At 39.8% G+C, this 26,893-nt stretch overlaps 3 protein-coding genes across 8 annotated transcripts; all 3 read right to left on the minus strand.

The window, feature by feature from the left end:
• On the minus strand, positions 1-10,914 carry LOC144199220 (ataxin-1-like). Of its 6 annotated transcripts, none has more exons than XM_077720716.1 (3): positions 10,743-10,914; positions 2,237-4,293; positions 1-1,619 (listed from the first exon to the last, which is right to left on the minus strand). In XM_077720716.1, the coding sequence occupies exons 2-3, from the start codon at positions 4,049-4,051 to the stop codon at positions 948-950; spliced, it is 2,487 nt and encodes an 828-aa protein (XP_077576842.1). In that variant the 5' UTR covers positions 4,052-4,293; positions 10,743-10,914; the 3' UTR covers positions 1-947. The 6 variants fall into 6 exon arrangements, with proteins under 6 accessions (XP_077576842.1, XP_077576840.1, XP_077576839.1 ...); XM_077720714.1 differs by lacking the exon at positions 10,743-10,914 and adding an exon at positions 8,663-8,894; XM_077720713.1 differs by lacking the exon at positions 10,743-10,914 and adding an exon at positions 8,101-8,395.
• Positions 10,915-15,542: 4,628 nt separating this feature from the next.
• fam8a1b (family with sequence similarity 8 member A1b) lies at positions 15,543-19,973 on the minus strand. The gene is made up of 5 exons (XM_077721717.1): positions 19,486-19,973; positions 18,691-18,811; positions 18,491-18,614; positions 17,732-17,871; positions 15,543-16,467 (listed from the first exon to the last, which is right to left on the minus strand). The coding sequence occupies exons 1-5, from the start codon at positions 19,922-19,924 to the stop codon at positions 16,323-16,325; spliced, it is 969 nt and encodes a 322-aa protein (XP_077577843.1). The 5' UTR covers positions 19,925-19,973; the 3' UTR covers positions 15,543-16,322.
• Positions 19,974-21,617: 1,644 nt separating this feature from the next.
• fabp4b (fatty acid binding protein 4b) lies at positions 21,618-22,422 on the minus strand. The gene is made up of 4 exons (XM_077721467.1): positions 22,244-22,422; positions 21,992-22,167; positions 21,827-21,928; positions 21,618-21,742 (listed from the first exon to the last, which is right to left on the minus strand). The coding sequence occupies exons 1-4, from the start codon at positions 22,314-22,316 to the stop codon at positions 21,689-21,691; spliced, it is 405 nt and encodes a 134-aa protein (XP_077577593.1). The 5' UTR covers positions 22,317-22,422; the 3' UTR covers positions 21,618-21,688.
• Positions 22,423-26,893: the final 4,471 nt, after the last annotated feature.

Raw genomic sequence — 26,893 nt, forward strand, 5'->3', positions numbered from 1 at the left:
TTGTACAAAAGATACTACCCTTTAACGTACTAACCCATGTACAAGCTATGGTCCTCTTAAAGGTAGTGATGCACTTTTTTTGAGTGTGTACATTGGTACTATAAATATATTCCAATTTGTAGTATTCATAAAAATGCTACATGCAGCCAAGTCTGAAAACACTCTTTCGGCTGCCTGATTCCTTTAGAAATTGAACTACCATAAGAATGTGCCATTATGAAACTGCTGTGACACACAATTTGCAAACACATCTGTATCAAATTACCGCACATTGTACTCATTGCTCTTGGAATAAACAATGTACCCATGACTTTATAAGTCAGTGTGAAAGACAAAAAGCTGTGGTGTCCAATACATTCATACCTGACCCCTGTCTACGCCCTGTGCCTAAATGTTGAGGAACTGAGAAACGCATAATCTGTGGCAGCAAACACACACTTGATGGTCTGAAAGACTATGATTATATTAAAAAAGCGGATAGATGTGTGAGGTTGCAAATATCGTTGCCATAATTATTGCCAAATTAATACCATCATGAAATTGATCTTTGACTCTCAAATGAACTACCACTCGTAATGTAACTCAAAATACCGATGGTTTGCCTTCTACACATGAACATCTGTATTCTGTGCTCGTTCATGTTTGTCGTTCTGGTTGCAAATACGGCCGTGAATGATGTAAGAACAGAAATCCAACGAAACATCTTTACCAGCATTCAAACTTAACATTCACACTGCTCTCATTTTTGCTTACAGCATTGATTGCACTGATTGCACAGTGTGTGCCCTCACACACTGTAGTTTGTTGAAGATATCTGAACCTTTTAAACAGAAATAAAAATGGTGATAATTTGTAAACTCTTCTATTTTATAGTAGTCTGAATAAAGAGAAAACAGAGTGGATAAACACAGTACAAACATGTTTCTTAAAAGCGCTCTGTCGACAGTCTAGAGTTTGATCAAGCATTTCTCTCTGCCGCTACTCGAGTGGCCCTCTATGCTGATTTTTACCTCCTGAGAGATGACGGAGGGTTTGAGCAGAGTCAACGGAGGTTCCCCCTCCACTTTTTCAGTCTGGTCCCGCTCTGGAGCGGACCAACGTCTCTTGCGAATGGTGCTTCTGTCTGGATCTCTGGCCTGTATTTTGCAGAGTGTGGGCATATCGATTTTCTGGGATCTTTGCCTTATACCTGCAGTTCCAGAGATTGTCAGTGTAGGTTCTCCAGCAGAAGTCCCCTCCACTGATCCTGGATTTAGTCCCATATCTGTGAGTAATTGCCGTCCTGACGCAGATCCGACTATCCTTTCGACACCAGAGGCCTTCATTAGAAGACCGCTGTTAATGCCAGTCGTGTTCCGCCGTGAACTGTTGTTGAGAGCGGAATCTGTGTTGTTTCCTGGGTCAGAAAGTCTTGTGCTCTTCAGCCTTGCCCCCAAAGCCTGGCCGTCTGCTAGAGAACCATTCCTAAGACCTCGGAGGGTCAAAGACACACAAACATCACCTACGCACAGCTTGGCGCATGACAGCTCAAAGAGCTGGGTGGTTCGGTCAGGACAGCAGGAGGACCACCCCTGTCCGAATACGAAGAAGGGATATTCCACAAGGACTTCCACACACACCTGTAGGAAGACATGCTTGCATCTTTGAGTATTCTAAAACTGAATGTTTAGCTGAGGATATGAATGAGACATAGTATAAGATGAAAATACCTACAGTATGTATTCCCGGCTAATATACAAATAATTTTGTGAAAAGAAAATCATTTATTTAATTTATTTAGTTTACTGCCCATCAGTACAACATACATTAGAAGTCAGAATTTCAATTGTGAAGACTGCAAAGTCTGTCTTGCCTAAAATGAAAATCATAATGTGACTATACTACTTATTTAGTATGTTGACTACTACTTTATTTTACTCTATGTACTACTTGTTAATTGAGAATTATTATTATAATGTATTTAATATTTATCTGTTCATTTGTTTGTTTGTTGTTGTTGTTATTATTGCACTTCCCAACTTATTTATGTTCCTGACTACTCTTATTTATTATTCACTACTTATTTTTTGTTATTATTTATTTGTCTGTTTGATTGTTGTCTTTTTTTTGCACTATTGTATTACTGTTATTGTGGTGAGGGTTTAAATCTTATTATACATGTATCATGAAAATAAAAGCATTCAATTCAATTCAAAACACATAAAGCTAATCACCAATACAAAGTAATTCATCTCACCTGTGCTTTAAGCTCCCCGACAGAAAACTGTATGACCACGGCGTTAGGACTCTGACCGTTATCGATTCGTTCGACGGTGCTGGAGTCGATCTTCAACTCACTGCTGATCTCTGCGCTCTGAATGAAGTCCTCAGTTTTGAGGTCCTCCACACGCTTTAGCTCTCCATCAGCAAGTTGGATTATTGAGCCTCGCATAAAGAAAGGGGGAAGTGCCACAGGAGGGGATGGCGGGGTGATTGTGGAAGAAGCTTGAATGGAAGTAGAGACTGGAGGATTGACAGGGAAGGTGACTGGAGCTGGGACTGGAACATTGACAGGAGCTGGGACTGGAGAAGGTGGTGCCATTGCAGCAGGTGCTGGGTTTGAAGGCAAGGCTGGGATTGCTGGAGGTGGAGCTACAGCAACAGGAACTTGATTTCCCTCTGGGCCTATTGACTCACATTTGGACAGGGCAGTGGCAAGATATGCATGAGGCATTGCGGTGGAGATTTGAGGCGTCGTGGTGGCGGTCATGGAACAGACAGCTCGGCTGGTCTCCATTTCTGTGCTGTTGTTTGCACTGCTGACTGGGATGAGCAGGGATTGACCGCCTGGAATGACCAGGTGCTGTGGTAGAGCAGCGTGGTAGCTAACTGCGTGCTGGTTAGCACTAGTGATATAGCCAATGATGGGCGCTTGTGTAGAAGAATAAAGACTGGCGGGCAGCTCCTCGTGGGGAAGAGTCGTCTGAATGACTGTATGGGGGGTGACGGACTTCATGACATCTGATGACGAGAGGGAGGAGAAGGAGGAAGATCTCGATATGGGTTTCCCCAAACAGATTCCTCCCTTTTCAGTCTGAACTAAAGAAATTTTATTTGAATGATGTTCCTGATCAGTGCTGTGATTTGGCTGGGCCACCAGTACTAAAGAAGTCTGAAGTCCTGATGAGTTCTGTCCATAGTCTGCTGGCACGAGGATGTGTCGTGCCTCGTAGCTCTGAACTTGCGGATGGTTTGCTGGTAGTGTGGGAGCATTCATTTGTTTGACTACTTGCTCACCGTTCAGCACAGTCTTCGTATGTAACTCTGGTTTCTTGATGGCAGATCCATCTGCGTATTGAACAACCAGTTGAGAGGGAGCGAGTGTAAGCGTTTGAGGGAGGACAGTAGTGTGTGGATGAAGCTGCAGGTGGGCTCCAGGTGTCGACATGGTAGCACCACTGACTGTCAGAGGAGTTCTGCTATCGAGATGGATGTACTGGCTGGTGACTTGAGGAGAGCTAGGTAGGGAGACGGGAGCAAGCTCTGTAGGAGAGAGACCGATTTGGAACTGCTGTTCCCCTTTGGTGCCAGGCGATATCAGAGCGGTGGTGTAACCATCAAGGTGAGGGCGCTGTCCCATTGGGCTGGTATTGGTGGGGACTACATGAGAGGAAATATAGCTAGCATAGGGCCCGGAGCTTATGAATTGAACATTGGGTCCGAGCTGAGCAAACTGGATAGTTCCTGACTGCTGAGGAATAGCTGTGGGATAAACCGCAGGTAGCGAAGCCAATGGCACTGCTGATAGGGTAGCAGCTGAGGTGGGAATAGCAGGAGGAGAGGATATGGAAGTTGATGTAATGGAACATTGTGGGCTTTCAGAGTCTCTGGATCTACATCGTTCACTGGCCACACTTGCCAACCATGCTAGGTTCTCGGTGTGGAGAACAGGATTATTATGGACAACAGGAGTAGTTGATGTAGCCACTGCGACTGGCCTCTGTTCCAGTGCAAGGATTTCCCGCTTTTTGGGTGGCAGGCATCCATTACTTCGCTCCTGATTTGATTTCATTGTGCAAGGCTGGTTTAATTTGTCTCAGTTGGCACTTCTGTTGTTTTCAGAGCCTCACTCGCTCTCAATGGTAATGTCTTTTCTCTGCCAGGTTGTGAAATCTCGACTGGTGGTCACTTGCATATAGCGCCAGATCTCAATCCGGACGAGGTGGAATTAGTATAGCTCAAAAAATGAGCTACATAAATTTCATGGGGAATCATCTCTGATTGATCCACTTCTTCCACGATGATGGCGGGAATCTAATGATAGAGATACAAAAAATGGTAAGTACATATTACATTTAGTTACTAGTCCATTTGTCTGAAACAGTATTTTCTCACTTGTCGTACTCTGCTAGCTCAGTAAATACAGTTTATCTTTACTAAACATTTAAAGCAGAAAAAAGATCAGAATTTTTGTAACACATCTTTCAAAGATTCAAAAACTTATGCAACTAAATAAACATTAAGTACAGGCTGCATTTTGCACACTTTTTTTAACTAGAACCTTTTTGACAAAGAGGGGCAACAGTTCACATTTTCAAGTATTATTTCTTGAGAGCTCACAATTTAACGGAGAGTCATATGCAACCATCAAAAGAGCCACATGAGGCTCCCGAGCCATGGGGTCCCTAACCCTGCACACCCTTTAAAATCCTATGGGAACATGGTAGTTATTCAATATTTGTATAATTGATATTCTTTCTCTCTCGGAAGACATATGTATGTGGCAATCAATATTTTATATCTATTCAGTAATTCTTCCAGTGGACTGCCAGTTCTTAAAAGACCAGACATCACAGTGACCTACTTCAATTGTGTGCCTGTTTTCCAATCTGTAATTGTGTTGTGCCAATTTTCGCCACTAGATGGCATAAATACTAACAGTGTTGAAATGATTATTTACACAATAGATTCGCAATGTTGCTCTGATGCATCTTAGCCGTAGCAAAAATTTTGAAACATAGCAACCAAGCATTCATTCACAAACGTACACAGCCAAAAACAAACAAACAAAATGGATTTTGATTTTTCCATGAGAGAAGGATAAGCAAGGATATTTTTCAAGTCATTTTCCATACCGCTTATCCTCAAAAGGGTTACAGAGGTTCTGGGTATAGGCTCCAGCACCCCTGCAACCCTTTTGGCCACCTTTGTTGAGATAGGGGGGGAACACCATGCACATTTGAATGGCAGATTGAGTTTTTTTGAACAATAGTGGGTCAGTGGATGTTATGTAGACTGTGTGATGCATCACTCTTGTATTTGTTGAACCATTACAACACAGTCTAAGATAGAAGTTCAAAAATAAAAGGTAACAATACCCAAAATAGTTTCTTTTGTATACTCCAATTTGTTCGGCATGGAAAATAAATTAAATATTCACCTCCAGACAAATTGAGTCGGCAGATACATCACAGTAGTGAAAAAGCTGAAATTTAATTATGGAGCCTTTTGCTAAATATGACCATAATTTATCAATGACATGGTTTCTTTTACAAAGGCACATCACTGGGAGATATAGTTACCTAAAATGCTGTATCTACCAATGTCAACAAGGCCAGTACAGAGACATGGTCAATATTTAACTGCAGGATAAATTGAGTTATTATTTAGTAGTATATTCTTGATCTGTGCATGCCCATGAAACACAAGACATTATTACATTTGTTTACTATGAATGATCAAACTTTCAAAATCAATGCAACAAGTTTGCCTTTCTGGCTCCTTCTATAGTGTTTCTGTTTTGTACATTGGAACTGCTAAAGCCATTTATCTGTGTGGAGAAATTGGTCGATTTCTAATTTCCTGAGGTTTTGAAAAAAAATTTAGTTGTAAGTATAGGATATTAAAAGCTCTGCAACAAAAGTTTAAAAAGAAGTTAACCACCAACAAAAACTTCAACTTATAACCTGAATAGATGTAGTGTTGATGCTTCGAATGTGTGTGAGTTTGCTTCCACTGCATTTTCTTTGTCTATCACCAACCCCTGTCTAGGCGGGTCCTTTTATATGAATAACTGTCATAATAAAAATCCAACAAAAGTTACCGGAGTTACCAGAATATACACTCAGGTCTCACATCATAGTAAACATGACGACAGTTCAAATTTCTGAAGCTGGAAATTCCCATCCAAATGTTCTACTTTGCTTTCCTAGATGTATTCCGTTTATGTACACACGCTTATCTGTGGGTCAATGTTAAATTACTCTCTAGCTAGTGGCTCCACAAAGATTGAGTGTATGACACACTTACACTCTCTCTCTCACACACACACACACCATATGTATGTGCACTCATACACACCATACCATTTAAAGGTTCTTTCTTCATATTACATAGAAGGTTCAACACACCAGTCCAACAAAAGTCTTACATAATATTATGAAATAATAATTAATAAGGAGTAAACCATGGTTTGTTTCTGTTTGGATGATGATTGCAAGATTGCCGTTTACCAAAGCATCAACAAGAAAAAAAAAAGAGCAATGCATGTGACCTTATAGATTCATTTGATAACAGAAGAACAAAGAGAAAGAGTGGGGAGCGATGAAGTGCAGCAATATAGGATGACAGATAGAGTAATAGGAATTGTAAAAAAGCGGGGAGAGGATTCAGAATGGGGTAGAGGGAGTGAGAATAGGGTAAGAAAGACAGTGCCGCTCCTTCTGACCCACATTGAGCAGAGCCTGCAGCATCAACCCCCGCCTTGAGCTGTCACTGTACATATAAACACACTCACCTTACACACCACTCTATGGCAACAGCCCCACCTCAGAAACACCTGTAATTACATCAGCACCAAAGCACAATTGCGCAATCATGCAAAAAAAAAAGCACCAAAAGACACCAAAACGATACCGGTCTTGACATTAAATAGAACAGATGGAAAGGTATTTTCCCCCTGGATTATTAACACAATGCTCACTATGCACTTGGCCACACAAACATCCTCATTTGATCTTCCAACCAACCTATTGTTGGACAACTAATAATATGAGAGAACATATGCAATACTATTGAGAACATACATGAACATCACAACAAGTCAAGACCACATGAACGCACCAGATGCAATGCCAGACTGTCCCTGCTATGAGGACAAGTATGATACAGGGATGACATCAGTGAAGGAGGGGCGGAGGCAGAAATTCGCCAATCTCATATGCTGAGATGGAGTGATGGTCCCTGACAAAAACCTGCGCAACCACAAATAGTACATAAAGCTGTGGGTGACTCCAAGTGATGGGTAGCGACATGTACTCTCTTACGCAGTAGTACTACACCCTCCAATCCTCAGCTTCATAGCAATAGCATCCCTCTGCAGCAGTAGGAGACAAGGAAGCAATGATATTGTATCCCGGGTAGCCCGATTGAGTCCTAACGTCTTCCACAGAACAAACCACAGTAAAAAAAAAATGACCCTGCAATGACATTAGTGTAGTAGTCACTCATGCTGATATCCACATCTCACCTGCTAGACCAGACATTAACAGCTCTGTGCAGCAAAGGCTATATTTAGAAAACAAAAACATCATCATTATCAATCTAAGCATGCATGTAACAGCAGGGGCTGGGGGAGAATTACCGAGATAGACATGCATGTGGGATTCGCTGCATATAAATAGAACCTTGCCATAATCCCAGCACGATGCACAAAGCAGATCGATACAATGCAGCGTTCTCAATATCCAAAAGAGCCATTTTCCTGCCCCCCTCCCTTTTTTCCTGTGTAAAAACTAACGTCTACTCGTGCTACTGTCTCTTTAAGAGGCGTACCAGGCCAAAAGAACAGACACTGGGCTCAGCCTGCTTGTCTTCACAATGACTCCGGAGTTCTGCATCAGTGCCGGAACACACACACAAAACACACACTCGATCACACTGATATGCACATCCCCAAACATCTGCGGATTCCACATTTCTACTCTTACTATTTTCCTCTAGTAGCACACTAGAAAAAAAAACTACTATTCCACAAATGTTGCTAAGAGAAAAGCCTCCTGCTCCTCCTCTTTCGCCTCCTCCCACCCCCTGGTTAGAGTACTAAGAATAGCATAGCAGTACCTCCACACACGCCGCTTGCAGAACATGTGCAATTGTCGGACTCGATCCCGGTGCCTCGAAGCGTCTTCTTCTAGCTCCAACCCGTTTCACGAGGACGCCTTTTTAAGAGTTGCCCCTCCGTTGCCCTTGCAATCGGCCTGATGGCAGAGGAGGTCTCCCCCCTCCGCCGGCCCCCCCTTTCCTGTGAAAAAGCCCACGCCAGGTCTTGCGTGCGAGGCTTCTCCAACGTGTGTTATGCAAGGCCACCAGACCGCCAGCTCCCTCTCTGCCTTTCTCCCCCCTCTTTCGCCCTCCTCTTTCTCCCTGCCTCCCTCCCTCAGTATACTCCAATTGACACAGCTCCTCCCCCTCGCCAGCCCCATCAGCCATCAGGTATTCATTCAAAAAAAAAAATACACACACACACACACACTAGTACTTGGCTTAGTGCCCAGACTACACTCACACGGGGAGGGAGAGTGTCAGTGTGCAACAGACAGAGAAAGGCGGAGTCAAATTTAAAGAGTCAAGAGATGGTTTGCAAGGACAGACAAGGATGTGTAGGAAGAACGAGAACTCATACCTGTCAATTTTCTACGTTTTTTGATCATTTCAAATTGCTTATGCCAAAGGAGGTCCTCGAGAGCCCCTATCCAGGCTGTTTTCCATATCTCCCTCCTCTACCTACCACCCCTGAATCAAATGATTAACTCATCAGCAAACTGTCTAAAAGCTTCATACTGATCCAGATTATTTGAATCAGGTGTCTCAGTGGAGGGAGACATGGAAAACAGACTGGATAGGGCAAGAGTGGGCAAACCAGTCCTGGGGGGACGATGTGGGTGCAGGTTTTTGTTCCAACTGATCCAGCACAGACACTTTGCCCAATGAGATTTCTGCAGAAAACAAGAAGCACCTGATTGCAATCCACTGGTTGCACTGTTAGGACACCATCTCCTCGTGCCCTGTGATTGGCTGGCCATCAATTCAGGGTGTCCCCCCACCTTTTTTACCTAGTTCTACAATGTCTTGTGTGTCTTGTGTCTGTCTTGCAACTGCAACCAATACATTCCCCGAATACAGGATGAAATAAAGTTCCAATCTAATCTAACCTCGTGCCCAAAGTCAACCCCCCGCGACCCTATTGACGATCAAATGGTTCAGAAAATGAATGAATGAATGAATATTCATGGAGAGCCACTGACACATATGCATGCACAGAGGATTAAATTGAAGTGTGGTCGCAAAGCCCCTTTAATGCTCTGCCCTTGTTCATTTTCATATGCATTTTTCCTCTCAAGGCAAATCTCTTTCTAATCTCCCCCACAATGATTGAATTGAGCCTCCTTTCAACTGGAAAATGACTCAGAGTACCCAAGAAGAAGTCCTCCCCTTTCTTTGTCCCCAGAGATATTTCCTCATCGTTCACAGAAGAACTCGCAGTACAACAAAATGGACAAACAAACACTCACACAAGGTCACTTGGCAATCTTTGGTCCACTTTCCACTGCTGGGCAGAGGGCAGAGAGAAACCGGGCCAGCAGACGGGCATTATAGTGCCAGGACAGACTGCTATCTGCTCTTCTGCAGGCCCCACATGCACAGTAGCCCCTCCAAATTGAGCATACGCTGGGGGGCAAGGAGGAAGAAAATCCAACAAAATCATACACTTATACACAGATTAATGCTGTAGTAGTGTACATTGTGAGGTCTTTTGATCAAATAGGAATGTTCACCATGCTTTTTCAGGACAAGTTGTTGTTTTGCCAAATTTTCATTATGAACAAAGGTGTGTGCTTGTTTTGACTGAGTTGTTCAAAATCAAAGAAATAAAAATAATTTGGGGGAAATGTGTGAAGAAAAAAAACTCTTTAAAATGATGTTGCCCATTGTAAAAGAGCAAGAAAATTAGGGGCTACTTTAAAAGGAGTGTGGGAGGGCTTTGAGGTGGGCTCGAAGTGTTCAATGACATGGTGAGTGACACTTTTTATGCTATGAATGTGAGTCAGATTACGTTAAAAACATTCATCATTATGCATTTTTTATTTCATTATAATGTTAAATAGGAAGCTAAATATAGCAAGTGAGGTGAAGGTAAAACAAATAAACACAAGAGACCATTCCAGCAATTAATGCCATGCTTACGGTCATGGTTGAGTCTACTGTAAAGATAGATAACATTGTCAGTCAATATTTTTTCACTATCATATGTATTTCTAAAAAAATTCCATCTCCCAAGGCAAACTTGTGCAAATCATACATTCATTGAACCATGCATGAAAGCAATTTCAGTCAATATTGTACAGTCAATTGTCATCAGCAAAATAATAGTAATAGCAGTCGTGAATATCAAGCTGTAATTTAGACAATTATACTCTTTTAAAAAGTCACTATAATGCTTTATCCTTACAATCCTGCAGTATTTAACACCCACATACACTAACTACACTCTCCTATGCACTGCAATTTGTACTTTGGGCTACAACAATACACTGCAGAAAACCTCCAATGGTTTCTATCTTTTGCTAAATCTAATACTGTTAGATTGTAATTTTAACCTGCTCAAGGTTCCAAATTAGCTTTGGCTATAACCTTTCGACAGGAATATATATATATAAATATTCAAAACATTGATTCAAGAGAAAGTGTTCAAAGCAGGTTACCTTGAAAAGCTGTTGCTGTCCAAAGTAAATGGAATCCAGCTATCATCACTGTCCTTTGACTGCTTGGTTTCCTCAACACACCGTTGCTGTGAGATCCTCCTCTAAGTGTGTTAGTAGACATGTCCTGACATGTTACAATTCCCAAACACAAGCGACAGACAACATGATGCACACAGCTAGAAAAAGGCAACTCCAAAACTGCTCAATGAAAAAATGTGAACTCTAGATGAATGATTATTAATTTGGCAAATTTACACATAGCTTAGTTAATGAATAGGGCATCTTTGGCTCAGAATCAGCATTCACTTGTTGCATTGCAAAAAAAAATTTGAAAGAAACAGATGCCTGGAAGCCTGCTAAATATTCTTATAACCATTAACTAGGGTGTGTTGAAATGTGTTTGACGTAAGCAACGTCTTCAATTTAGTTTGTTTACTTTGGATAAATTACATTATTGGAGGGGGAAAATGAAATTCCAGCATACTTTTTTGTTAACAAGTAAAACTTTGATCTTAATTATAGGGTACCACATTGTAAGAGTGGTTAAGAAATTTTAACTAACTATTTTGAGGTTTTAAATTGGAAAGTTGTTGTATGAAAGTGCATGCTGTAATTTAACACCATCCTACATTCCTAAAACATGAATGTTTGATTGTCTTTCAAAATGTTTCTCATTTACGGCATCATTCTGTACATAAATAATATATAAAGCATTTTTTTCAACTTTGAAGTCAACCACTGTGTGTACTGTAGCCACTGTATATGCTATTGTATTTTGTCCAACCACAGAAGACAGGAGGGTGGATTGGGGGGGTTACCCTGGGGAAATCCTTTGCATTAGTAAAATATAAAATGTAGAACAGAGTGGGTGGCAGCATTATAGGAGCATGTGTTATCAGAGTGGGTGGTAAACCAGCTTGGCGAGGTTCTGTCTGAGAGCAGACCTTCCTCAGGCTGTGTGGCAGGGCTCAGGTTCGGAAGTAGCAGCACCAACGCTCCAACGTTATGTGGGGAGAATGTGAAAATGTGCTTGCTGCCATGGCAACAAGACCGCTCCACAGTCTCTCGTCCACATAAAGATAGACACGGCTACTAACGTGTCCACAGTTCAGTGGCAGGGAGTATGACAGGCTGAAAGAGCCTTAGTGAGCGATTAGGATCAGTTAATGGCCACAGTACAAGATCAAGCAATTCATATGGAGGACGACCTCATTACAGCTTCTTGGAAATATTACTGCACATTTTATCCCTTTCTGTACTTTCCCCTCAGGGTATGAAGATGGGGACTGTTAGTAGCTCTACGAATTAAAGTAAAAGCTTGCACAGTTCTGATTACACTTTAAATTTATGGCTTCACAATCTTATAATAATGATCTATAACATTGCAGTGGTGTCGTGTCCTTAGATCACCTACTCTCTGCCAATCAGAATATTCTCATGACAAAAAGGCATTCATATTTGGATTTCCTTATATCAATTGTAAATAACTTACAGTAATATCATGTTTTAACACCCAGTGCTTCTTTGTATGTATGCTGTAGTTTAGTTAATATCTTGACTTCTTTGGAGCCGGACTTTGGAGTCAAAGCTGAAAAAGGTACCCCCTGAGACCCTTGTAATTCAGAAAATAAAAGATTGGATATACATAAATGAGTTACTGGTTTTAAATGACCTTAAAATGCATTTTCTAAAATCATTCCTTACTGCGGTTTTGAATTAGTACTAATGCTACTGTTTATAAATGCTGAAAAAAGGTTGTTAAAAAGAAATTTAAGCACATTTGAATCACTTTGAAAGCTGCAGGCCTTCCATTTTTACATTCCAGGAAATGGTTGTGGACAAATGTGCGTAACACTGGCTATTCATTGTATTGTTTTAAATCTGGAAACTAGTTCGGAAATTTTTATTTTAGGCTCTGGGTGTTTTTTTTTACTCATAAGCGCACAGAGTGAGTCATGGTTGCAGTTTCTGTTCAAAATGACAACAGGAGAACAACCAAGACACACACAATTATTAGTACTTTAAAAAAAAATCTGATTCTGCACAGTTTGTGGCTTTTTAACAATATTTTTCAACATGGAAAAGAACAAAACACAATTAGTTTCCTTTGTAGATGTCTACAAGTGAACTAGGTTTCCTTTTGGCTGAGTCCAAGTGCCAAGCCTCCTTTTCATTTAGCTCAAAATAGAAAGCCAGTGCTTACGCATGTCTCCACAACATAGTTTAGGCGGTGCTTGGGCAAGAGTGATTTGTGGGGGTGGAGTAACAGAAACACCAAGAGTATCTGGAAAATGCCAACAGCATGCGTAAATCATTAACTTCATCCGCATGTGAACAGCCGAGGCAACTCCCACTTAAGAGTAAAGCCAATGTTACATTCAAAGCTTGTAACCTATTGATTTACATGCCTCGTCATGTGATCTGACAGCCTGTGTTCATATGAGGAAACCAACCATCACTTAAATGACCTCCGTGACCCCCACTGAAAGCCACTCTTCTAACTACAGAATCACTACTGCATTATAACAGTAGAGGGCGCTGGAAAAATAAAACAGAACTCTACAATACTTTATATAATGGATTCCCATCCTGAGACATTTTTACATACTAAAAGTCGTGTAAAAATGTATACAAAAGATCTGTAGAATTATTGTTTTTGAAATTGAATGTGCAATAAAATTGACACATCATTTGAAATAATCAAAAATATAAAAATAATGATGCAATAGATACTGAAAGTGGAACATATTTTCCCTTGTTGCTAGGTGATTTAATTCCAAAAATGTGCATCACACCAAGCAACAATCTCAATGCAGAAAGAGGAAAATTAAAAATAATAATAATAACTGCACTGTGGTTGTAAAGTGACTCTTGTGATTTTAAAAAAAATCAACATTACACCGCATTAACAAGAAATAAAAGCAGATTAGATCCAATGGTTATTTAACACACACTTGCATGGGAACCTCATGATTGAACACACTCACCGTGAATTTTGTGCTTGCCTCGTATCTATTTTTGTAACTGCAGCAGAGTCTGGTGCGCCACTGAAAATGTGCTTTATTCATGTCATGATAACACTTATTTATTCACTAGCCTAGAAATGAGTTCATTCATAATAGATTGGAAAACGCAGTACATTATAAATGTGCATAGCTTCTATCGATTCTAGTACAATGACACAGCACTTAAATTAATTCATACGTAGTTATATATACACAATTCTATGTTCTGTATATAATATAGCAATATTGTGAAACAACTTAACGGTAAGGGATAGATTTGAAAAATTAAGTTCACAATTATTCCAGCCATCTACTGATGATATAAATGTTGTGATGTTATTAATCTAATCTGCAAACACAAGGTCGATTCTCATAACAGTTAAATAAATGATTGCGTAGGTAATGGGGAATGATGACATTTGGTTAACCCATGGAAAGATGTATCGTACAAAGTTCGATCACAAATTGGAACAACAAATCTGTACTTTCTCAGAAATGGCCTTCTCACTCTGGCTGGATGAGAGCCACATGTCAATGTGCAAATTATTATTGATAGATTATACCATTGTATGTGGAGGCATGAGGGGTGTTGTCTGTACACTATCTTTTGGTTTTTTTTGTTTTTGCTCCTTAAAGCAGTATTTTTAACAGCCGTATGAAAAAAATGGCTGCCTTATTAGAAGAGAACAAACAGGACGTGTTGTTTCTATTGTCGCCTCTGAGCTTTACAATTGATCAATGACTCGTGAATGTACACTAGAGGGAGCCAAATTCCCAAGGAATAATTTAAGTTTTATACACAGTACACAACATACATTGCTTCAAAGGGTTAAAGGTTAGACTTTGATATGAATATTGCCAAATTTGAATTCTAAATAATCATTTTGGAATGAATTGACATGAGAGGAATGTTGTAATAACACACTACAATGCTTTTGATTGCATAAGTGAATAAGACAGGCCAAAGCCCAAACCGAATGCTTAAAAATCAAAGCAGCCAAAATATAGCGCACGGGATTAAAATTCAATGCTTTATTACAGTTTAATAACATGTTGTGGCAATCTATCTTGCATCTGCAGAGCCAGATATATCAGATATTCAAGAAATAGCAACTATTTAAATCATGCAGTTAAGAAGGGGTCATTTGGACAAAATCACACTAATTTTTGAAAGCTGTATCTAAGCTGTTTCACATGACAAGTGGGATTTTTCTTTTGTACAAAAAGCAAAGTGAAAAGACCTGACCAACAGGCTTTAGTTGAAACGTCTATAGGCAAACATCCTTAAGGTCATAAACTTTAGTGATAAAATTCTTCAGTGTACTTGATGAGATCTCCATTCTGTGAGCATCACATTTTGTTTCATTTTTTTCTGACTTGTAATCTAGCCTTAAATCACTTTTGGTTGACTCACAGATATCACTTAAGTTGCATCGAGTAAATAGACTCGCATTTAAACCAATAAGACTCATTCATTCATGTTTCACAAGGGACACACCATTTGAAGTCGGGATTAATCAATTATTTGGTTGGTTAAAAGGGGGGGGGGTATTGTTAATAACCCTAGCAAATCAAAATTAATTTAAAAAATGATGTATTTTAATAAGGCCAATAAGAGTGGTAGTAAGTAAAGGTGGCATTACCCTAACCCCTATTTAGGGCCACCTACCCAAAAATCCTGGCCGTTATGAAAAAGATTAAACACTCAATTGTTACTAGTCTGTCCACATTTTCAACACGCACTGTATGCACTTAAAGCATGTTGATTGTTATTTAAATTATTATTATTATTATACTTGTATAATGCCAATAAAAGCATTCAATTCAATTCAAGAAACAAATAAAATGACTGGACTGTCCCTCAGGAATGTTTCCCTTTTTTTAACCAGTTTAAATTGACTGCAATTGATGTACTTTGTCATCAAAACTCGAATTGCATAAACACTTGGCTCATCATTGAGAATTTTAAAATGCTTCTGATAATATTCGCCTGCAGAGATTAAGATATAATCATAGAATGGATTGCTATCTTGAAGTTTTGACTGTGGATCGATTGTACCATCATATAGCATATTAAACATTTCCCTACGATATGCTACTTATTTCTCTTGAATTTATCAACCTTTCAATACACTGAGAAAATAAACAGTACTTGATCATCTGAAAAACTGAGCACAGTCAAAAAGCTCAACAATGCAAACTCTTATTACAAATATACATAATGATAAGTGTATTAATTATCAGAGTGGAAAAAAAACACGTTAAGCCCTGATTTCCAGCAGTATAATAAAAAGAGGCAATTGCTTGTTTGTTTGTTTTAACCACAAAAAACACAGATGTCATTATCCCCTCACACTTGAGATAAAGAGTGGCATGAATTTGGCACAGACACCCATGCAGCCATTTGGTCACATATGAACCAAACGCAGGTTTGTAGCGCACCGAATCCTTAAGAACCTTCCTGACCTCATGAACTAGCTCTGGTGCACATGAGCCGGACTTAAGTTCTGGACAGATTTAGTTTCATATTTTTTGATGCGGTGCGTTCCGCAGGCGGTCATGCTTAACGTCTGGGTCATCTGACCCTGGAGCGTTTGACAACAATTGTGCCAGCGACCATGTCATACACAGTCCTGTTGTGTTGGAAGAATAGAAGGGTCACAAAAGCCGGGAAGAAGAAAGCTATTGAAAAGTTCTTGCTCAGGGCTCGAACAGTTGATCTGCCAGGAAAGACAGAAAGAGAACATCCTAAGAGAGTAGGACAGCCATCAAATGAATAATACCCTTAATTCCCTTTAGAAAGTTCAAATTAACATCCGAAAGTAGTGCCTTGCTACTTTTAAAAGGCTCCAAGTTCATGTCTTTTACTACACTAATTAAGTTAGCTTACTCCTCATTCCAAAGTAGTTTGTTATTCTCTTTTAGCTTTACTCACACAGAAATAACTATACTTCGCGCATTCCAAAAATTCCTTGTGAAGTGAACATGCGTAGAATGCTCCTTTCAAAATGGCTATCCCAATATGTACATCAGGGGTAGGGAACCTATGGCTCGGGAGCCGTATGTGGCTCTTTTGATGGGTGTATATGGCTCTTTGCCTTGTTAAATCATAAATTTTCTTCATTAGACTCTTCTACATGCATTCTCTCATTGATACTCATTGATTAGCAACAGTGAAATAATGTTCTCAAAAGAAATCAGACTTTTTTTTACTTTCAAAGTGGTGAAATGAATAATAAATGCTCACATTTTCATGTATTTTTACTTTTAAATTCTGAGTATGGCTCTCAAGGAATAATGTTTGAAAATATGAATTGTTTATGGCACTCTTCGTCAAAAAGGTTCCCGACCCTTGCAATAGATGATTTTTAAAAAAATAATTTAAACCGTTTTAGCATTAACCTGGCAAGTGATTTTATTTTTTTATAAATGAAACTATGATTAAGCATTGACTGTGAAAACATAACCAATGTTTACTGTCAATCTAACCAATATAGAAAATTGCATGTCCTTTGACAACAATCACATTACTTTGCGCAACATTTGTGCCTGTTTTTACTCTAGTGATTAATAATTAAAAGCTCAGTATAACGAACAAGAAAAGGCTCGTTAACGCTTGACGTTTTAATGGCGGCACACACTTTCGTGCCTGCCCACTTCCTGAGAATAAGTAACGCTCCTTCATCATAGTGACTTCAACTCTCTGCACTTATTGAACTTTTTACCTCTCGGTTTTATATATATATATATATATATATATATATATATATATATAGTAACTGTCCTGAGTCAGCAATGAGCTGTGTGATGATGAGACCACCATTTGCAAAAATTATCATTGCTAAGGACGATGACTTTGTCATGGAAAACTTGCAACACTTAAAAGCCCCAATCTATATCCGAAATGTTTAACATTGCAGGTAATTACTCAAATATGGGGGATTTTAAAATCCTTATCACAGACAATACATTTGTTGAACTTACGCAGACAGAGATACATCAGTGGCCGGCACAACGAGGACCCGGTTGGGCTGAACCAGAACAGATGTGTCGCATGTCACAACTCGGAGTCCAATGAGGAATTTTCCTGGAGTGGCCCCTCCTGCTCCCCATATACATACAATCTGCAAGGAAATGATAGTGATGAAGTACCTTGCATCTCAAGAGGAAAAAAAGTACTAATAACCCATGTTGTTACATCTACATTGGACAAGTAAATGTATAAGAACTAGTGATTGGCTGATATTTGGCAATTTGATGTATATCGGTATGGGCCTTTTTTAAAATCTGACCGGTCTTTATGTATTCATAATTAATTTATAATGAATATTTAATGTATGTATGTATAAATAATGAAATATCTAGCTCGACAAGTCGAAATAAGAGCTTTTGGACTATTTTAGTTATAAACTGTCTCTAAAAGATGAATTGGTTACCTAAAATGTTGATTATTTAGATCGAATAATGGATGATTATTTGCTTCACTCCTTCACTCCTTCACTGCCACTGACAGAGACCGACATCAAGTCCATTTCAAGTATGATGGCTTGCTCTGAGTGATCATGTTTCATTCACATTGTTCAATCGCAACCCATCAAATTGGATTGGATGTCTGTCAGCATTTGACTGCTTTTAGAGTTAATGACAGGAAAGGGAAACTACTAAGAATCAAACATTAGCCATCTAATCAAAATGTATCATTTTTTGAATGAATCAGGTAACACAATTGTCATGAATACTTACTTCATAAAAACACACTAAAATTGGGTACACCAGAGCAACCAGCATCATTTTCTGTAGCTCCTCCATCGATGTTTCCTCGTCTATTTCATCGACGATAAAATGCATGGCAAACTTGGACACATCTCTAAAAGAAAGAAAAGTGAGAATATTTCTATGACAGACCAACGTGACACAACAGCCTTGCCACAGCAATTGCTTACTTGATTCCACTCAGATGCATAATACTGATGATAATGGACGCTTTGATGAAAAACAGAATGAAGAAGTCCACAATTTCAGCTAGGAGCCTTTGGAGAGGTGAGGGGATTGTGTATTCCCGACCTGGTGAGGGGATTAGAACTCTGAGTCAAACTAAATTAACACAGAAATGTAGCCCTGATATCTAGAAATGCTATCGCACAAAACTCAATTTTGACACGGAAAAGTTTTGTGCACAAAGACACTAAGAGCAAAATCCCAGGTAACCTAGGGCCAGAGGCGGGGGACACCATGAATTTGTGGCCAGCCAATCACGCTCACACACATACCTAGGGGCAATTTAGTGTCCAACCAGCCTACCAAGCATGTTTGTGGTATATGGGAGGAAAACAGAGAATCCAGAGAAAACCCACAAAGGCCCAGGGAGAACATGCAAACACCACACAGGTGGACTAACCTGGATTTGAACCCAGGACCCCAGAATTGTGAGGCGGCACTCTAACCACTCAGTGACCGAGCCGCCATCCGCCAAGTTAGTATCTAAATATAATTTATTATTTGTTTTTCATAGGCCCTGAAGAGCGAGTGCGTTTTAAGAGAGATTTAAAAATAAGAAACATGAACCGAGGCAAAAAGCCAGAATATACACAAAATATGATAAGAAGCAAAGCACTGCATTCTATTTTGGCCGGGAGCCGCATGCGGCTCGAGAGCCGCGTGTTTGCCACCCCTTGTTTGCCACTCCTTGTTTAGTGCAATGACATGTATGAATGTATGCAAGTTTATCCTGGTTTTACCTGGCCTCCGTGCATTTCCATTCTCGTGTGGCAACTGCTGCGGCTGAGTCTGGACTGCAGCCCCGCCTGCGGCTTCACCTCCTCGACGACTCGAAGAGCCTGAGGGGGTCGCATTGTGTGTCAGCGGAAACCCGACGTATTGGGCATTGGAATCGAAACGTGCCGTTGACTGTCCGTTGACCGATTGTAGAATACAAGGATAGGACATGGCTGCTGACGCCGCCAGCCAGCTCTGCCAAGTCACATAGCCGGTGGAGTACTGGCACATCCACGCTTGCAATTTCTCGCAATATTCAGCGGTAGTGCAGCTTTCGGGTACATCTTTCCCATTTTTGCGTTTGGCTTTTCGCGGTGAATCTTCTTTCGTGCGCGGTTTAAGTCCATTAGTGGTAGCTTTATACTTATCGGGGTCCATGTTTGTGTTTTCCCCGTCCGCCATGTTGGCAAAGGTTGACGCAAGGGTTTTACGTCATTCCTGGATATTCAAAGCAACCCTCAGGGGAGGTATTTTTATTACTATTTGTTTTACTAGGCTTTCACTGAGTTACAAATTTAAACATACTGTAAAATTTATTTTTATACGAAGTTTGATTAACGTAATATTAACCGTTTAGACAAAATCAATGCTGGTTTACAACAAAATAAGTACGGATTCCATTCGCCCCCTTTTGGATAAAATATGGTACGCCCCAAATCCACCTACAGAGCTGCTGTCAGATGCAGAAATGGGGCGGGGGGATAAACCAATACATTTGTCTAGTTATCTAATAAAATTTTGTATTATATAGCTCTAAAATTATTTAAAATATTTAATCAGCCTACCAAAATGCAAAAATAATGTTGATCAGGCTACATTACACTTAATGTTTTTAACTACATACTTGGCTATCTGATCACAAATTTGCTCCCCAATTGGTGAACCAAATCCCATCATTTTTTAAAAAAAAAAAAAAAATTCAAGGGCGTTTCTTTTTCCTAATTGACCTACCCACATGTACTAATAACCCATCTACCTGTGGAATATTGAAACATTTGTTCAGCAAACAGTTATTAATGTTTGTCCTTTTTGCAAACATCAATTGCATTAGCACTTATCCTTAAGCATAAAAAATAATCTTCTGATTCACCCTGTATAAATATTAGTTTACAGTAATCATGGATTGCAAATGAATTAATAAAAGCAGCATTTTTAGTTCCCAGCAAACAAGTTCATGCAATCCAACACAAAACCCCACTACCCCAAAAACCTTTAAATTGGAACAAATACATGCTTTACTTCCAGTCTGTACATCAAAAACAAGAGCCTTAGCAATTGAGGGGTCAAAGTCTTGACCCCAACAAGGGATTTGTCCAAAAGAGGTTAAGATAAATCTTTTGTTTGAACTAAAAGAAAACTGTCATGAACAAAAGCCCACAAGTTTGATTTTCAAATATCCCTGTCATCCAAGGTGACTTGGGTACTAGTGAATGACAAAAATCCTCTTAGTCTTAAGTTTTTCAGTAAACCATTAGGGCATTGTTTCCCCAACCATTGTGCCATGAGCAATAGTTCGGTGTGCCATGGAAATTGCAAGAAATTATTCAATGTAATAATGAGAAAATTGAGTGAAAAGAACTGGATTAAAAATTTAACTACAAGGTTAAAATCAAGACTAGAAATTATAGAGAATACTATAAGATTCAAATAGTCATTTTGTTGCTTATTTTTTGTAGTTTGGATTCGAGGGCATTAACTTTGGCCGACATATAATCAGTGTAAACCCAATTTTTAGCATATTAGAATTAAATTACATTACTTATTTTTGCATCACTTGAACTGGAATTTCTTCAGAGTTCACAGATGCCAACTTTTGGTAACATGAGGATTTTGGAGCTTTGTGATTCCTGCTGATAAAACTTTGAGACAGACTTGTTAATATAAGAGACATGGCTTTAAAAATATTTTTAAATGTCCCTTCGAGATTCATTGTTTTAGACAATTCATATGGTTGACATGACATGATCTAGTCTATCTTCCCCCAATTGAAGCAATTTTACCAATCAACTACATTTTTGCACAGTAGGCTCAGTAACCTTTTACTATTTATGCAAAGTTTAAAATGGCATACACGACCTCTGAATGAAACAAAGACTTAAGAGTTACAATTCCATTTTTATTGCAATTTTTTTGTCCTTTATCATACATCACATTTAGATCACAGATTTAAGCTTCCCTCTCGTAGGTCCTCAGTGCAACAACATCACCCATGATGCATTTCTGCAGAGAGTTACATTTACAAATTAAAAAAGGTTGCACAAAACAGACATCCTCTAGAAAAATACAAAAAAAACAACAACTTACAGCTGTTAGCTTGCCATCCTGAATTTCTCTTTCTAGTGTGGTAGACTTTCCATCCCATGCTTGCTTCTGCACCAGTTTGCCATTCTCCAACGTAATAATGGTCTGCAGATCACATTCCCTTTCAATACTTGCAAAAGATCTCACCCATTCATTTTTTAAACAAACCTTGGCCTGTCGGTCATCTGCCGTGGACTCATCGAACTCCTCGTTGAGTTTGAACTTTATTTCTTTAGTCTTGAAAGTGCTCTCAGACCTCATTGTGACAAGGCCTGCATCATCCACGCTGATCACAAGGTTGGGTTTAACCACATTGCCCATTTGGCGTGTAGCAAAGCCAACACCTCCATTCCATTAAAAAATGAAATAGCTTCAATTAGCACCTTTTTACAACAATATTAATGCATAGTTTCTCCTTACCAATAGCCTTCATATATTCATCAAAGTTGTCACTGGCAATCAGTTTCCAGGTTCCGACAAATTGCTCGACCATGGTGATGTTTGTAGTTGACTTGGTGACTCCGAAATGCAAACTGCAGCACTCCCTTACTGTGTGGGACGTAGATAGGACAGATGACAGATTGACACACAGAGAAAATGTCATATTTGAAGCCCCATGAGCCAGTGGTTGTTGTGAAGCCGGCCAATCGGGAGCAGGCGTTGCCGTTGCCATGTGGACAATGGGATTAAGGGGCTTGTCTTGAAATTAAATTCTGGTGCGTGGGCCTAAAGAGGACAAAGCCTTCCTCTGTTTGGAATTGTTATGATTGACAAATGCATTCAGTTTGATTTAACACTAAAAAAACATGTTTTATGGTTATGAAATGCTCTAAACTTACTTGCAAATTGTCATTTACTGTGTTTTTAATCTATTTTTTTCATTATGGGTATTTTAGGTACTATATGTGTAATGGAAATGGAAAGTTTTGTTTTAGAAAATGATAAATAAAATAATAAAATGCTGCAAACTTTACTCTCACTCTAAAGGAAAATTCTGATAATTCTATTATTTGGAGAAAGTTACAAATAGTCAAACATTTTTATGGAGGGAAATCATAGTATATTGAGATGACACTATACTGCAAATGAAAGTTCATAGTCATTAATTATTATAGTACTTAATAAGCTTTCAAATTACTCCTTTGGTGCATCTTTGCATGCCCTTTTTCCCACATTACTCTTGGCTGACTCAATGCCACTCCTACCACAAACATTCAAACAGTTGCCATTTATTTTTTTATGCTCATCCATCATAATCACATTTCAAATGTTTCCTATGAGGTAGTGACTTGAGACAACGCTTCATCAATTCGGGCGAAAGTTGCATTATTTTAGGTGAATAAGAAATAAAATTAAAATAAGTTTATGTTTATTTCAGATCCTCTTTCTGTGAGTGCTCAATTTTTCCACTGGATGGCGTTAGGAAAACGTTTGTCAGTCCATTGCAAAAGCAAGAGATGCATAAAAAACGCTTTAAAAAAAAGAGTGTTCTCTCTTGCACGTTTTTGGTCAAAATTTAATGTGACCCATTTCACAAAACTCCTTATCACGTGATTCATATCACACGATCACATTGCCTCTTATTATAAAGTGAATTTTTAAATGTCCTCATGTTGCAGTAGATTGAGTACATAACCATTATTTAATGATTGTTGTACTGCCATGTTTAGGCCAATTTAAAACATATTTCATCATTTTCTAAATGTATTTTGTGACAGAACTTGAGATTTTTAATCATTATCCATAATATCCTTATGATGTTATATTTCAAATGATACTAGCTGTTGATGTGGAGCTGTATTGCTACATTAATATGTTTAAATATTTATAGATTTAAATTTAAAAAAATTAAATATGGAACAACACAGGCTGGCAACCCGTCGGATGAGTGGTTAGTGTGTCGGCCTCACAGTAGGGGTCCTGGGTTCAAGTCCAGGTCGGTCCACTTGTGTGGAGTTTGCATGTTCTCCCCAGGCCTGCGTGGGTTTTCTCCAAGTACTCTGGTTTCCTCCCACATTCCAAAAACATGCATGGTAGTTTGATTGGACACTCTAATTTGCCCCTAGGTATGAGTGTGAGTGTGGATGGTTGTTTGTCTCCTTGTGCCCTGCAATTGGCTGGCCACCAATTCAGGGTGTTGTCCCTCGCCTGGTGCTCAGAGAGCTGGGGTTAGCTCCAGAAAAAAATGGAATTAAAGACAAGGTGAATGAGAAATATTTTTAATAGTTGACATGGGTACAGTTTCTATCTTTTGAAGTGATGCAACACACCTATTCAAGCAGTGTTGAGAATTGACTTCTTCAGTCAAAATTTACGTGGTCTAAGAATAGTGTCAGTTAGAGGTATGATGGAAATTGCGCGCCCACATACTTCAATATTACATTTTTTGGTCTTGTAAAGCAGGAAATGTCCATTTCTGTCAACTGACAGCCACTACTTACGTCATAATCGTAGCGACTGGGCTTGGCCGATGTGACGGAATGTGGTTGTGGAGTCCTTGATCTGCATACTTACAGATGCCTCCCAATGAACATGAACACTGTCTGGCAGTGGCAGAAAAGTCCTTTCCTACCAGTTTTCATCAACACTTCAAGCCCCATTGATGGCAGAACAGAGGCTACGGACAAAAGCTGTATGTACTGTACAAACAGCGCTCTGAGCGGCAGCACACTGACTCATTCTTTAGTTTGTGTGAGAACGGAGGGGGACCCCTTTCAGCTCTTTTGTGTCGGTGTCTGTCAACAGTGTAGTTGCAGGCCGAGCCCATTGTGGCGGCCAGTGTTTCGTATTGACACAAGGCCTCGCTCAGCTTGTTCCCAGGGTCCAACCTGAGGACTCATGAATAATGTAGAGAGGATCACCCAGGCCAAAGGGGAATTGAAAAGTTGCCCTTGCCTTCGCCTAGATTTAAACTGCCTCTTTTAAAGGCCAACAGGTACAAGGATGGTCATGCCGCTGATCACTGACTTGAATATTTGTCTTGCACTGATATAGCCCTGAAAAAGTTGACGCCTAAATGAACATACATACTATAAACATGTACTCTTGATGGGCCGGGCAAACTGGAAAAGGCTAGTCATTATTATTATCATGGTTTTTCCAGCTTTTTAGGAAATCAGGAAGAGTTTTACCATTGCAGGTTACCATTTTTTTTTGTGCATGAATGACTAGCGTGGCAAGTGCTGATTAGAATGCTTATTTCCGTCATAAAGTACTGAGTCATCTCTCCACAGTCAGTCCCAACTGTACTCAGCTGAGCGCATACCTCCACCCATGCTAAACAACCTATTGTTAGAATGACCTATCATGATGTGCATGCAAAAATCAACGCCACTCTTGTGGGTCTAGCACCATCTGATGGATCCAGTTGGTCACTCAGCCGTGAGCCCTTAATGCAAGTGGACTGTCGTGGTTCAACGTGGGATCCATTCTCATATACTTTATGACTTTATTTGTATGTATCTTATGAGTGTAATTGCTTCATTTTTGTGCGAAAGAAGATAGTATATTTTTTTACTTATCTTCTTTGATATTCTAGTTTGGGTTCAATAATGCACTTCAGCTCAAATTCTAAGTTTTTAGCTCGATTCATGTTTCATTATTAACCTTTTACAAGGCTCAATATTAACATTTGGCCTATATGACCCAAAATGGGATGTTCATATCCATGTAAGCTTTCAATTGTAGTTATATATATATAGTTTTAAAAAAAAAAGTTTAATAAAAGATAAATATTGTATTTTATATTAGTTTTCATGAATAAATAAGAAAAGTCATAGAGAAAACGAATGAATAAATAAATTAATAAAATGTTACTAAAAATAATAATAAAATGCAAACAGAATTTCAGCGGCCCGGCGACTTGAGTGGTTAGTACGTCATCCTTACAGCTTTGGAGTCATGGGTTCAAATCCAGGTTGGTCCAACTGTGTGGAGTTTGCATGTTCTTCATGGGCCTGCGTGGGTTTTCTTCGGGTACTACGGTTTCCTCCCACATTTAAAAAAAATGTGTAATAGGCTGATTGGACAGTCGAAATTGCCCCCAGGTATGAGTGTGGGAGTCAATAGTCGTCTGTCTCCTCCTTGTGCCCGGCAATCAGATGGCCAATGATTAAGGGTGTCTCCCCAAGTCATCTGGGATAGGCTCTGGCACCCCCTGCGGCCCTAGTGAGGATAAAGTGGTTCAGAAAATAAATGAAAAAAGAAACAGAATTGCACTCTAGTTATTGTTTCCCAATAACACTTCATAGTAGAATTTGTTGTTTTTAAATGTCATAGTCTCTTGTTAATTTCTTGCCATACACAGCAATATACATTCAATTCACTTAAACTGATTGGTAAACTTATGTTTCTGTGCCACTAACAGTTATGGACATTCAATCCACTTTGCCTGGAAGAACTGGCAATGATCACTCGCCATCACTCACCACCAGCCTCCACCAGTCTAAACCTATTGGGTGTCTGTCCCCGTCAATGGTACCCAAAGAGGTAAATGAGGGCCCCCTTAAAGGGGTTTGGGGACAGTACATTAGTCACATGAAAGGGAAAAGCCAAAGTTCCACCAACAGGGGACAATCCTTCAAGTCTAGCAACCTAAGCCATCTGCTTAAAGGCTCATACGACCTGAGTCGTGTACCCTCCTTGCTTTTGACTTTTTATGACCACTACATGAGGGGAGAACGGGACCCCGCGTGGGTGCCGTGTGTGCGTGGGTAGGCGCGTGAGACTGACAGAGGTCAGAGTGGTGCCTCTTGCATGTGCGCTTTGAGCTTTTTCATGCACCCAGCTTTGATCTCTCTTCCTTTATCCTTCCACGCTCCCGCCGCCTCCGGCGGCTGGTTCGAGGCACACCGATTGCAGTGCAGGAGTAGAGTAAAGGTGGGGGTGAGGGGTGGGAGCGAAGAGGAGGGGATTTTTTTTTTACCCGCTTTCCACAGAGAAACTTCTTGTTCCGTCAATAAAGTGAGAGGCACAAGGACCCCCTTCCCAAGGCACAATGCCACCGGGCGCAGATTGCGGTGGGCGGGATAGATGGGGCGGTTCTAAGAGGATGCACTTACTGTACAGCTC

The sequence above is a fragment of the Stigmatopora nigra genome, chromosome 7 (assembly GCF_051989575.1).
Source record: "Stigmatopora nigra isolate UIUO_SnigA chromosome 7, RoL_Snig_1.1, whole genome shotgun sequence".
NCBI lineage: Eukaryota > Metazoa > Chordata > Actinopteri > Syngnathiformes > Syngnathidae > Stigmatopora > Stigmatopora nigra.